Source organism: Vulpes lagopus, chromosome X, assembly GCF_018345385.1.
Source record: "Vulpes lagopus strain Blue_001 chromosome X, ASM1834538v1, whole genome shotgun sequence".
In the NCBI taxonomy this organism is placed as follows: domain Eukaryota; kingdom Metazoa; phylum Chordata; class Mammalia; order Carnivora; family Canidae; genus Vulpes; species Vulpes lagopus.
This window is the reverse complement of record NC_054848.1, coordinates 78,525,230-78,537,534: the sequence shown is the minus strand read 5'-3', so window position 1 is coordinate 78,537,534 and position 12,305 is coordinate 78,525,230. Positions and strand designations below refer to the sequence as shown.

Below are 12,305 nucleotides of genomic sequence, written 5' to 3'. Positions count from 1 at the left end.
ATTGGGACTTCATCAAGATAAAAAGCTTTTGCACAGCATAGGATACAGTCAACAAAACTAAAAGACAACCTACAGAATGGGAGAAGATATTTGCAAATGACGTATCAGATAAAGGGCTAGTTTCCAAGATCTATAAAGAACTTCTTAAACTCAACACCAAAGAAACACACAATCCAATCATGAAATGGGCAAAAGACATGAAGAGAAATCTCACAGAGGGAGACATAGACATGGCCAACATGCACATGAGAAAATGTTCTGCATCACTTACCATCCGGGAAATACAAATCAAAACCACAATGAGATACCGCCTCACACCAGTGAGAATGGGGAAAATTAACAAGGCAGGAAACCACAAATGTTGGAGAGGATGCGGAGAAAAGGGAACCCTCTTACACTGTTGGTGGGAATGTGAACTGGTGCAGCCACTCTGGAAAACTCTGTGGAGGTTCCTCAGAGAGTTAAAAATAGACCTGCCCTACGACCCAGCAATTGCACTTTTGGGGATGTACCCCAAAGATACAGATGCAATGAAACGCCAGGACACCTGCACCCCGATGTGTATAGCAGCAATGTCCACAATAGCCAAACTGTGGAAAGAGCTTCAGTGTCCATCAAAAGATGAATGGATAAAGATGTGGTTTATGTATACAATGGAATATTACTCAGCCATTAGAAACGACAAATACCCACCATTTGCTTCAACGTGGATGGAACTAAAGCGTATTATGCTGAGTGAAGTTAGTCATTCGGTGAAGGACAAACATTGTATGTTCTCATTCATTTTGGGAATATAAATAATAGTCAAAGGGAATAGAAGGGAAGGGAGAAGAAGTGTTTGGGAAATATCAGAAAGGGAGACAGAACATAAAGACTCCTTACTCTGGGAAACGAACTAGGGGTGGTAGAAGGGGAGGAGCGCGGGTGGTAGGGATGACTGGGTGAGAGGCACTGAGGGGGGCACTTGACGGGATGAGCACTGGGTGTTATTCTGTATGTTGGTAAATTGACCACCAATAAAAAATAAATTTATTATTAAAAAAACAAAAAAAATAAAGCTCTTGTTTTTTGGAGATGTTGTGCTTAGAATATCTGTCATTTGCAGAAAGTGCCATGTTGAAGTCTCCCAGTATTAGTATGTTATCTAAGTATGCCTTTACTTTGGTTATTAATTGATTTATATACTTGGCAACTCCCACATTAAGAGCATAAATATTCACGATTGTAAGGTTCTCTTGTTGGATAAATCCTTTAAGTATGACATAGTGTCCCTCTTCATCTCTTATTACAGTCTTAGGGATAAACTTTAATTTATCTGATATGAGGATGGCTACCCCTGCTTTCTTTTGAGGCCCATTTGAATGGTAAATTGTTCTTCACCCTTTGATTTTCAGGCGGTAGGTGTCCTTAGGTCTAAAATGAGTTTCTTAGGCAGCCCTGGTGGCTCAGTTATTTAGTGCCACCTTCATCCCTGGGTGTGATCCTGAAGACTGGGGATCGAGTCCACGTCAGGCTCCCTGCATGGAGCCTGCGTCTCCCTCTGCCTGTGTCTCTGCCTCTCTCTCTCTCTCTCTCTCTGTGTGTGTGTGTGTCTCTCATGAATAAATAAATAAAAATAATAATAAATAAATAAATAAATGAAATGAGTCTCTTGTAGACAGCAAGTATATGGTTTTGCTTGTTTATCTAGTCTGAAACCCTGCATCTTTTGATCGGATCTTTTAGCCCATTCATGTTCAGAGTTAGTCTTGAAAGATAAGAATTTAGTGTCATCATAGTATCTATTCAGTCTCTGTTTTTGTGGATTATTTCCTTGGATTTCTCTTTCTTTTACAGAGTCCCCCTTAGTATTTCTTGTAGAGCTGATTTGGTGGTCACATATTCTTTCAGTTTCTGCCTATCTTGAAGCTCTTTATCTCTCCTTCTATTCTGAATGAGAGCCTCGCTGGATAAAGTATTCTTGGCTGCATGTTCTTCTCATTTAGGACCCTGAATATATACTGCCAGCCCTTCTGGCCTGCCAGGTCTCTGTGGAGACGTCTTCTGTTAATCTAATATTTCTCCCCATATAAGCTAGGGATCTCTTATCTCTTGCCCCTTTAAGGATTTTCGCTTTATCTTTGGGATCTGCAAGTTTCACTATTAAATGTTGAGGTGTTGGGGATCCCTGGGTGGCGCAATGGTTTGTTGCCTGCCTTTGGCCCAGGGCGCGATCTCAGAGACCCGGGATCGAATCCCACATAGGGCTCCCGGTGCATGGAGCCTGCTTCTCCCTCTGCCTGTGTCTCTGCCTCTCTCTCTCTCTCTCTCTGTGACTATCATAAATAAATAAAAATTAAAAAAAATAAATGTTGAGGTGTTGAACGGTTTTTATTGATTTTAGGTGGGACCGTCTCCTGGATCTGAATGCCTGTTTTGCTCCCAAAATTAGCGAAGTTCTCAGCTATGTTTTGTTCAAATATGCTTTCTGGCCCTCTGGCACTCTCGGCACCCTCTGGAACCCCAATTATACGTAGATTTTTCTTTCTGAGGCTGTCATTTATTTCCCTCAACCTTTCCTCATTGTCTTTTGTTTTTATCTTTTTTCCTCAGCTTCCTTCCTTGTCATCAACTTGTCTTTTATGTCACTCACTTTGTTCTTCTACCTCATTAACCCTCGTGGTTAGGACCTCCAGTTTGGATTGCAACTCATTTAATTGATTTTTAGTTTTGGCCTGATTAGATTTAAATTCTGCAGTCATGAAGTCTCTTGAATCCTTTATGCTTTTTTTCCAGAGTCACCATTAGCTTTATAATTGTGCTTCTGAATTGGCTCTTTGCCATCGCATTGTAATTCAAATTCTGTAACTCTGTGGCAGAGAGCACTGTTTCTGATTGTTTCTTTTGTGGCAAGTTCTTCTTTCTAGTGTTTTTGCTTAGTGCAGAGTGGTATGAGCGGGCTGCGTCAAGAATATCAACCACATGGGACCCCTGGGTGGCGCAGCGGTTTAGCGCCTGCCTTTGGCCCAGGGCACGATCCGGGAGACCCGGGATCGAATCCCACATGAGGCTCCCGGTGCATGGAGCCTGCTTCTCCCTCTGCCTATCTCTCTCTCTCTCTCTCTCTCTCTCTCTCTCTCTCTGTGACTATCATAAATAAATAAATTAATTAATTAAAAAAAAGAAAAAAAAAAGAATATCAACCACAAACTAAGTATATTTCATGTAGATGATTCTGCGAGGTCAGAGACCAGAAATTTAAAACCAAGATGAGAATGAAATAAACAAAAGGACCACTAAAGTGAAAAACAAATTTTAAAACAAAGTAGTAAAAAATAAAAGGCCAGGAATCCCAAAGAAGAAGAAAAATAAAAAAAGAAAAGAAAAAGAAAAAAGAAAAAAAGGAGAGGAAAAAAAGGGGTTATTGGGAGATGGTGGTGGTGAAGAAGTTGTAGTAGAGGGAGAATGTAGTCTACCCAAGGGGTTCTAGAGGGTGATCTTCTTGTTTCTTAGTATATTACGTTCTGTATATTAGAAGATGCTCAGTCCCAAATTTATATAAACCAGAAGTACTTGCAGAGGGCCCAAACATTGAACACCAAAACATAAATGAGATAAAAGAGGGGGGCAGAATGGGACTGAGGAATCTAACAAAATGAACTAGCACAGTATACCACTTGGTTCTGGGTGCATACTGGCCATGTTTTAGAACGTATTAACTTCCACCATTGTAGAACAAAATGAGGCCGAGAAAACAAAAAAACACAAAACAAAACAAAAATATCTGTATATCTCCCTCAATTAAGTTGAGTATGTTGAATGGAATCTAGAAGTGGAAAGTATATCTAGGACCTGTAGCTGTAGAAATATGAAAGTCAAAAAGGAAGAATCTTAAAAATGAAGAGGTGGTAAATTATTGTAGTTACGGTGGGAAAAGAGGAAAAAAAATGGAAATTTACCTTCTGATACAAAAGCGAGTTGTACTGGAACAAGGAAGAAAAAAAAAGGAGGGGTACCCTCTAGTTCTATATACTGTAAATCCCTCGACTTCCCCTGGAGCTTTCCAGTGCTGCTTGGTCAAGAACTTGCTCTTCCCTGGTTCTTCCAGCTGGTCTTCTGGGGGAAGGGCCTGCTGTACTGATTCCTAGGTGTGTGCACCTGGGGGAGCTGCCCCACCCCCTGCCAGGTGCCAAGCTCCTTAGGAGCTGTTTATCCTATGAGGCCCCTGTTCCCTGGTGGCCCCACCTCTCCCAGGCATAGGGTGAAACAAGGAGGGCAAACAACAATGGTGGCATCCAGATTTGCAGCTCTGGAGTCAGCTCCCTGCAGTAACTCCTGCAGTCTCCCAGTCCACACTGGCCTGGATGCTCCGGGGGCGGGAGGGGGGGTGCTGATCTTTACAGCTCTGGGGGCACCTGGAAGCAGGGGAGTCCTTACTGTCCTGGGCCCTCCCCACCTCTGCCTGTCCCGGGGGTGGGGTGGGAAAGGATCCTGGGCTGTGTCCGCAGGCACCCTGGGATCCAGGGCCTGTGCTGCTTGAATCGTGCTCCAGGGGTCTCGGCTCCTGAAGGCAGCAGGGCACAGCCCCCTCTGTCCAGAGCCGCCCACCGACCAATCGACTTCTCCCGAGGCCCCAATGGATGGGTGCTCCAGTCCTTTACCATGCTCAGCCCACCATGTGTGGTGCTCTCCCCCGGGGGGCACTTCCTCCATTAGTGACTCCCGGAGACTGGAGGCATGTGTCAACTACCATCGCTTAGAGTTGGCAGAGGGTACAGTTAGTTATCTTATAGAACCATGGGGCCCCAGGCTAGCAGGGGGAATGTCACAGCTAGAACATTGTGTGGTTACTTCTCTGCTTTTTCTAGATCTAATCTCTGTCCTGTCTGACCTAATCTATTCCCAGGGAATCTGAAGACTTCTGATTCTATCTCTTGGATTTGCCCTCTGACTTCTGCTTAAGTTTTTAATGGGTGCTAGCAGGAAACCAGAAGGCAGGAGTTAAGAAGGGTTAGGGTATTTTTCCCACTCAATCTTTCTTTATCTGCCACAGTTCATATGTTCTTTTAAGGCCACAGCTTTTGTCAGGCCCATTCCATTACTGCCAGGTTCCAGTGACACTGCTCTTTCTCATTGCCACTGTAGGCCCAGGAGTAGTAATTTACAGCTTCCTCCTTTGTTGGGAAGTAGTACTTGTAATAATGGGCCTTTGCTCCTAACAGTAAATAATTTTTCTATGTCCCTCGAATACTTTCTTTCATGTGTTACTGAAATCTTTACTCTTCTTCCCACTTGCTCTCGTAAGTTTGAGAGGGGGAGTTTTTAATTATTTTTGTAGTTGGATAATATGGGATTGCTTGTGACATCTGCTGATGGAAGTCCATTAAAACCAGTAATATGGGATGCCTGGGTGGCTCAGCAGTTTAGATCCTGCCTTTGGCCCAGGGTGTGATCCTGGAGTCCTGGGATCAAGTCCCACATCGGGCTCCCTGCATGGAGCCTGCTTCTCCCTCTGCCTGTGTCTCTGCCTCTCTCTCTCTCTCTCTCTCTCTCTCTCTCTCTCTGTGTGTGTGTGTGTGTGTGTGTGTCTCATGAATAAACAAATTAAAAAACCTTTAAAAAATAAAAAAAACAGTAATATACAGAAATCATAGCTCTGAATTATTTAAATGTGGATCTGTTCATTTTTCTCAATGAAATATTTAATACCAAAAACTAGAAATAAAATTTCTCCCTTTTTCTATCCCCAAGCCAGCTATTGACTTAAGATTAAGAAAAAAAAGAAAAGTAATTGACACCATGCTGAGTTACCTTGTACCACACAACATCAGGCTCCTGATCGGACTTTTTAAAGTCATCCATGTCTGGACAGGAGATCTCCTTTCTTTTAGTGACTTCGGATTTTTCTAAATAGCGTATCCTACTATTGTAGCACAGGCCTGATTCATTCTCTGCAACAGTCAAGGACATTGACACCTTCATGCAATATGTCGAGTTTCTGTAGGAACAGAGAAATAGCAAAATGGCTTTACTGGGTGTTTAAAACTTTATTTGTGCTCTCTATATTTCAATAATGTTTACCTTTCCATTTGGACCTTGCCTAGAAATAAGAAACAACATCAAAACAACACAGAACAGTTTTCCATTTCAACAGACAGGAAGATAGAAAACAAAATGCTAATGAGATCATCTCTGACCATAATGTAGCTACATAGCTACATAGAACAGCTGTACTCATCTTCTAAACTATAAGACACTTCAAACTTCTTTCCCAGTGGTAAATATTGCCACATTAAAGATTTGATAGTGAAAACTTATGAGAAATTCTGTAATTAGAGCTATGGTTATTTCTGCCCTACATAGATATAGTCAACTGATCTTTGACAAAGAAGCAAAGGCAACACAATGGAACAAAGAATGTCTTTTCAATGGATGGTACTGGGATGCCTGGATGGCTTACTGGTTAAGCATCTGTCTCTTGGTTTCAACTTAGGTCATGATCTCAGAGTCCTGAGACAGAGTCCCATGTTGGGCTCTGTTCTCAATAGGGCATCTACTTGAGATTATCTTCTTCTCACTCTCCCTCTACCCTCTCTCTCCTATCATATAAATAAATAAATCTTCTAAAAATAAAATAAAATAATAAAAAGTAAAAATAAACAAATGGTACTGGGACAACTGGGCATCCAAACAAAAAAAATTAATCTAGACACAGATCTTTACACCTATTATGAAAAATAATTTCAAATTGGATCATAGAACTAAATATAAAATGCAAAACCATAAAAATTTTAGAAAATAACACAGGAGAAAACCTAGATGACCCTGGATATGGCAATGATTTTTTAATTAAAACATCATGGACATGATCTATGAAAAAAATAACTTAAAGTTAATAAAATTAAAAACTTCTGCTCTACAAAAGTCAATGTCAGGAGAATTAGAAAACAAGACACAGACAGAGAAAATATTAATAGATGACACATCTAATAAAGGACTATTATCCAAAATATATAAAGAATTCTTAAAACTCAACAATAAGAAAATGAAAAAAAATTAAAATAGGTCAAAGACCTTAACAGAAATTTCATCAAAGAAGATAAGACTTACAAATGGCAAATAGATATTGGAAAAGATGTATATCATATGTTACCAGGGAAATGCAAATGAAAACAAACATGAGCAAATGAAAACAAACTGCACACCTATTAGAATGGCCAAAATCCAGGGCAGCCCAGGTGGTTTAGCGGTTTAGTGCTGCCTTCAGCCCAGGGCCTGATCCTGGGGTCCTGGGATTGAGTCCCACGTCAGGCTCCCTGTATGTGTCTCTCCCTGCATGTTTCTCCCTCTGTCTGTATCTCTGCCTCTCTCTCTCTCTCTCTCTCTCTCTCTCTCTCTCTCTGTGTGTGTGTCTCATAAGTAAATTAAAAAAAAAATCTTTAAAAAAAAATGGCCAAAATCCGGAACACTGACAATACCAAATGCTAGTGACGATGTAGTGAAACAGGAACTCTCATTCATTGCTAATGGGAATGCAAAATCGTACAGCCACTTGGAAGATGGTTTGGCAGTTTTTTAACAAAACCAAATATACCCTTACCGTAAAATCTAGCATTTGTGTTCTTTGGTATCTACCCAAAAGAGGGGAAAAATTATGTCCACACAAAAGCCTACACACAGATGTTTATAGAAGTTTTGTTCATAATTGCCAAAATTTGGAAGCAACCATGATATCCCTTAGTAGATGAATATGTAAATAAATTATGGTATATCCACACAATGGAATATTGTTAAATGCTAAAAATAAATAAGCTTCCAAGCCATGAAAAGATATGGAGGAAACTTAAATGCATATTACTAAGTAAAGGAAGCCAACTGAAAAAGGCACATACTGTAGGATCCAACTATATAATATTTTGAAAAGGCAAAATTATGGAGACACTAAAAATATCAGTGGTTGCCAAGGGTTGGGAGGAAGGAGGAATAGGTGAAACATAGAGGATTTTAAGGGCAGTGAAAATACTCTTTATGATACTCTAATGATGGATACATGCCATTATACATTTGTCCAAATCTATAGAATGTACAGCAGGAATAAACCACAGTGAAATCTATGGACTTTAAAAAAAAAAGAAATCTATGGACTTTAGGTGAAAATGATGTGTCAGTGTTGGTTAATCAATTATAGCAAATGTTCATTCTGGCAGTGGATGCTGATAATGGGCTATGCATGTGAGGGGGCAGGAGGTATATGGGGAACTTCTGTACCTTCCTCTCAAATTTTGCTGTGAATCAAACATCTCTAAAAAATTAAAGCCTTAATAAAAGAGCAGGAGGCCCAAAGCTCTGATCAGTTTCTTAGTATTATCATTTTATGAAGAGCTACAGCCTTTTAGATACATTCAAATGACATTTATTGAACATCTACTATGTGCCATGCTGCTTGTATATATGGTAAAGCAGATATAAACTTAATACAATCATAAAAAATATCTGTGCTATGTAAATAATGCTGCAATAAAAATAAAAACAAAACAAATGAACAAAAGGGGAAAAAAGAGACAAACCAAAAAACATACTCTTAACTATAGAGAACAAATGGGAAGTTTGGGTTGGAGGGAAGTTGGGTGGGAGGATGGATGAAATTGGGTGGGAGGATGGATGAAATTGGTGAAGGAAATTAAGAGTATACTTATATTGATGAGCACTGAGTAATATATAGAATTATTGAATCACTATATTGTACACTTGGAAGTAATATAACACTAAATATAACACTGGATGTTAATGATATCCGAATTCAAATTTTGAAAAAAGGGACTTGCCCCATGGGGGAGACCTCAAAAAAAAAAAAAACAACAACAAAAATATCTGTGCTATGGTAAGTTGGGGAAACATAGGATCTTTTTAAAAATCTTACTTTTGCCCTTTTTGGTCTACAAGATAATAATAATCTTATCTAGAGTTGTAAATAGTTTAGGGTTTTTTTTTACTTTTTTATTATTTTAACAAAAATTGTCATCATTCATAGATGATATCTCTAGTCTATAAGAATGTCACTATAATAGGTTGGAGTTTATGTACATTTTTTTTCCATTAGGCAGAAACTTGATTAATAAACAAACAAGGATTTATTGAAGGTATAAACAGATAATACTGTTCTCTCCTGCTGACATGAACATGCAGCCTTTGGCATGGCACTAATTATCTCCAACCCAGGATTATTCAAAAATAATCTCTTTATTGTTCATGATGCATTCAGAAAAAAGGTTAACTCACAGACTTGAACTGAACTGGACCTGAGTAGCTCACTGCTTGAGAATATGGCCTCTGAAGAAAAAGAATTTTGGGTTCAAATCCCAGCTCTCTTATACCCTAACTATGGATCTCTGGACAGGTCACTGAGCTTCATTTTTCCATATGTAAAATGAAATTAAAGAAGGGTTATCTATAAACGGGTATTACATTACCCAAGTGTTAAGAATTGTAAGAGTTGAGGATCTGTGATTTTTCCATACTTGCAAGCTAATAAATCGGGCTACCATTTTCACGGGTATTGGTAGAAGACAAGAGACTACTGGGTTGGAAACAGTAGACAGTTAATTATTCACAGCAATGAAGGCAGCCAAAGTATCAGCATCTGTGATACTTCCCTAACAATTCCTATAGGACAATACAAAGAGGGCCAGATTACACCTGCACAAGCAGTGGGTTGCATTAAAGGAGAAGAATCCCAAGTTTAGCAAACACAAATCTTTTATAATGGGTCATAAGCATGCCTGCCCTTTGCTCCAAAGGGAGCCACTATCTATATTTTCCAAGGCTGTAAGCAAACCTGCCCTTTGCTCTGGTGAAAGACACTATTTTCCAGCTTTTGTGATTGTTCTCTCTATATACATATCCCTGAAAAAGTAATCTGGGAAAAGGGATAGTGAGTGCCTCTGCTCATAAAACATGCAGAAATCCAAGAGACCAACAGAGAACTGTCTTCCAACAATGAGGTAGTTAATTTAAAACATTTAGCACAGTACCTGGCTCATGGTAAGTGATTAATAAAAATCAACCATTTTTAATATCATCACCATTATTAATACATTATCTACTGACTCCCAAACCAAACTGTAATTTAAATGAATATATTTTGGGTTTTGTTGTTATTTAAAAAGAAAGCAGCCAATGAACCAGATTACAATAGAAATTATATATATATTCTAAAATCGACTTGCTTAAGACATAGTTTTATCATCAAAATATCACGCATCCTGAATTCAAAACAAAGCATAATTTATTTGGGGTTGAGCATTTAAGTCAGAAACCTACTCAAGAAAAAAATTGTATATATATGATAATCCCTTCATAGATAATGGAGAATTATGGATCTTTCCAGCAGCAAGTTCAAGTAACCATTCTTAAAGAAAGTAATTGCAATCTGCCACCTATGGGTACAAATAGCTAGTTAAAACTCTGTCTGCCAATGACTGAGATGTGGTAAAGGTAAGGGAATAATCAAGATAAATTCAAAACATTCCTTGCCATGACCATCATCCCCACCATGGTATGAGTGACCCCTGCTTTATTGTTTGGTTGAAGACAATTTTAAGAGAGTGAATCTGTGGGGTGCCTGGGTGGTTCTGTTGGTTAAGTACCTGCCTTCAGCTCTGGTCATGATCCCAGGGTCCTGAGATCAAGCCCTGCATCAGGCTCCCTGCTTGGTGGGGAGTCTGCTTCTCCCTCTCCCTCTACCACTCCCCCTGCTTGTGCTGTCTCTCTCTCTATCTCTCTCTCTCTTCCTCTCAAATAAATAAGTAAATAAATAAATAAAATCTTTTTAAAAAGAGAGTCAATCTGCTTCACATCGTATCATAACCAAAATGCTCTTCAGAAATCTACGGAGAACCCTGTTGTTTCTGTTAAAAACAAAAAACCCTCCTCCAGAAAGTCTTCCTCAACCAATTTCACTAATACCTATTTCTTACTTCTTCACTGCTTCTTATTTAGATCACACTGATGTTTTTATATTGGGCAATATGTTGTTTTGTAATTATTCTTTTAGTATTTACAAAGGTTTTGCTTTATTGCCTGAGTTACATTTCAAACTCTACAAAAGCAGTTTTCTTTATATATGGTTATCTTCCTCCCGATACAGTAGATGCCAAAGTATTCTCCTTGTCTTTGTGTTGGAATTATATGTTATCTGTCTTAGCAAATAAGCTGTCATACCCTATGACTCCAAGATTTGCTTTTTGATTCCTGCCTACTCACTATATCTGTCACTGTCAAAGATCTTGAAAGACTTTTCAACATTCAAAATATCTGCATGCTGCTCTAACATCACTCTATGGCCCACTATCCTTTGGCTTCTGCTCCATCATTCTATTGAATTTCTATCACTAATCTCATTAAGGATATCTTATTAGACAAATCTAATGACCTCTTGTTCACCCTCGTCCTATCTGACCTCTGTGCATTATTTTAAACTTGAAACTTTCCTTCAACTTTCTTGATCTCTTCTTACTACTAAGATTCCTCTCTTATGATTGCCTACTTCTCTGATCATTCCTTGTTACTATATTACTGTCTTTTCTTCTTCACCCTATTTCCAAAAATGTTTCCCATCTTCCCCCAGGCCTCATGATTCCTTACTCTGTTTTGTTTGTGTTCTCTTCTCCCTTCAACATTCATCTCCAGCACTATGTGTTCTAGCACTAAATTTCAACCACAAACTAAGTGCTGAAGGCATCCAAGTCTATAATATTTTTCCAGTTCTGTCCTCTCTCCTAAGACCTAGCCAAGTATATCCATACAATTGTCATGAAGGCACTTGTTAGTCCCAAACTGAGGTTATTATTTCTTCCCTACAATCTATTCTTCTTCATATAATACCTATTAAGATTAGAGGCATCACTAACCACACCATCTCGTTTCTCAAGTCAGATGCCTCAAAATCATCCTCCACCCCACTTCCTCATACTTATTCCCTATATACAATTGGTTAAGAAGTTGTGCTAATTCTGCTTCAAAATTCTTTCTTTATTTGCTATCTATCCTAAATCCTGCCACAGGACTGTTACCCTGTTTTGCATGCAAGATCAAATTAGCATCCTAACAGGTTTCTCTGTCTTCATTTTTATCCCTTCTCCAATCCTTTGTCCAAAAGAAATGACTTACTAGCAGGAGAAGAGATGACAGAGTAGAAGGACCCCTAGTTGTGTTCATGTCTTGCCCCATGAACACAACTAGATAACTATCAAATCATTTTGAATACTCCAGAAATCAACTGGAATATTTATAAGACAAACTCCACAACTAAAAAGAGAGAAGAAGCC

At 39.0% G+C, this 12,305-nt stretch overlaps 1 protein-coding gene across 1 annotated transcript in view; it reads right to left on the bottom strand.

The window, feature by feature from the left end:
• The window catches only part of IL1RAPL2 (interleukin 1 receptor accessory protein like 2), a 646,721-nt gene that overhangs the window by 580,822 nt on the left and 53,594 nt on the right, over positions 1 to 12,305 (bottom strand). Inside the window, exon 4 of the mRNA XM_041740456.1 lies at positions 5,791 to 5,977. Coding sequence (XP_041596390.1) covers positions 5,791 to 5,977 — 187 coding nt within the window. The remainder of the gene's footprint in view (positions 1 to 5,790; positions 5,978 to 12,305) is intronic.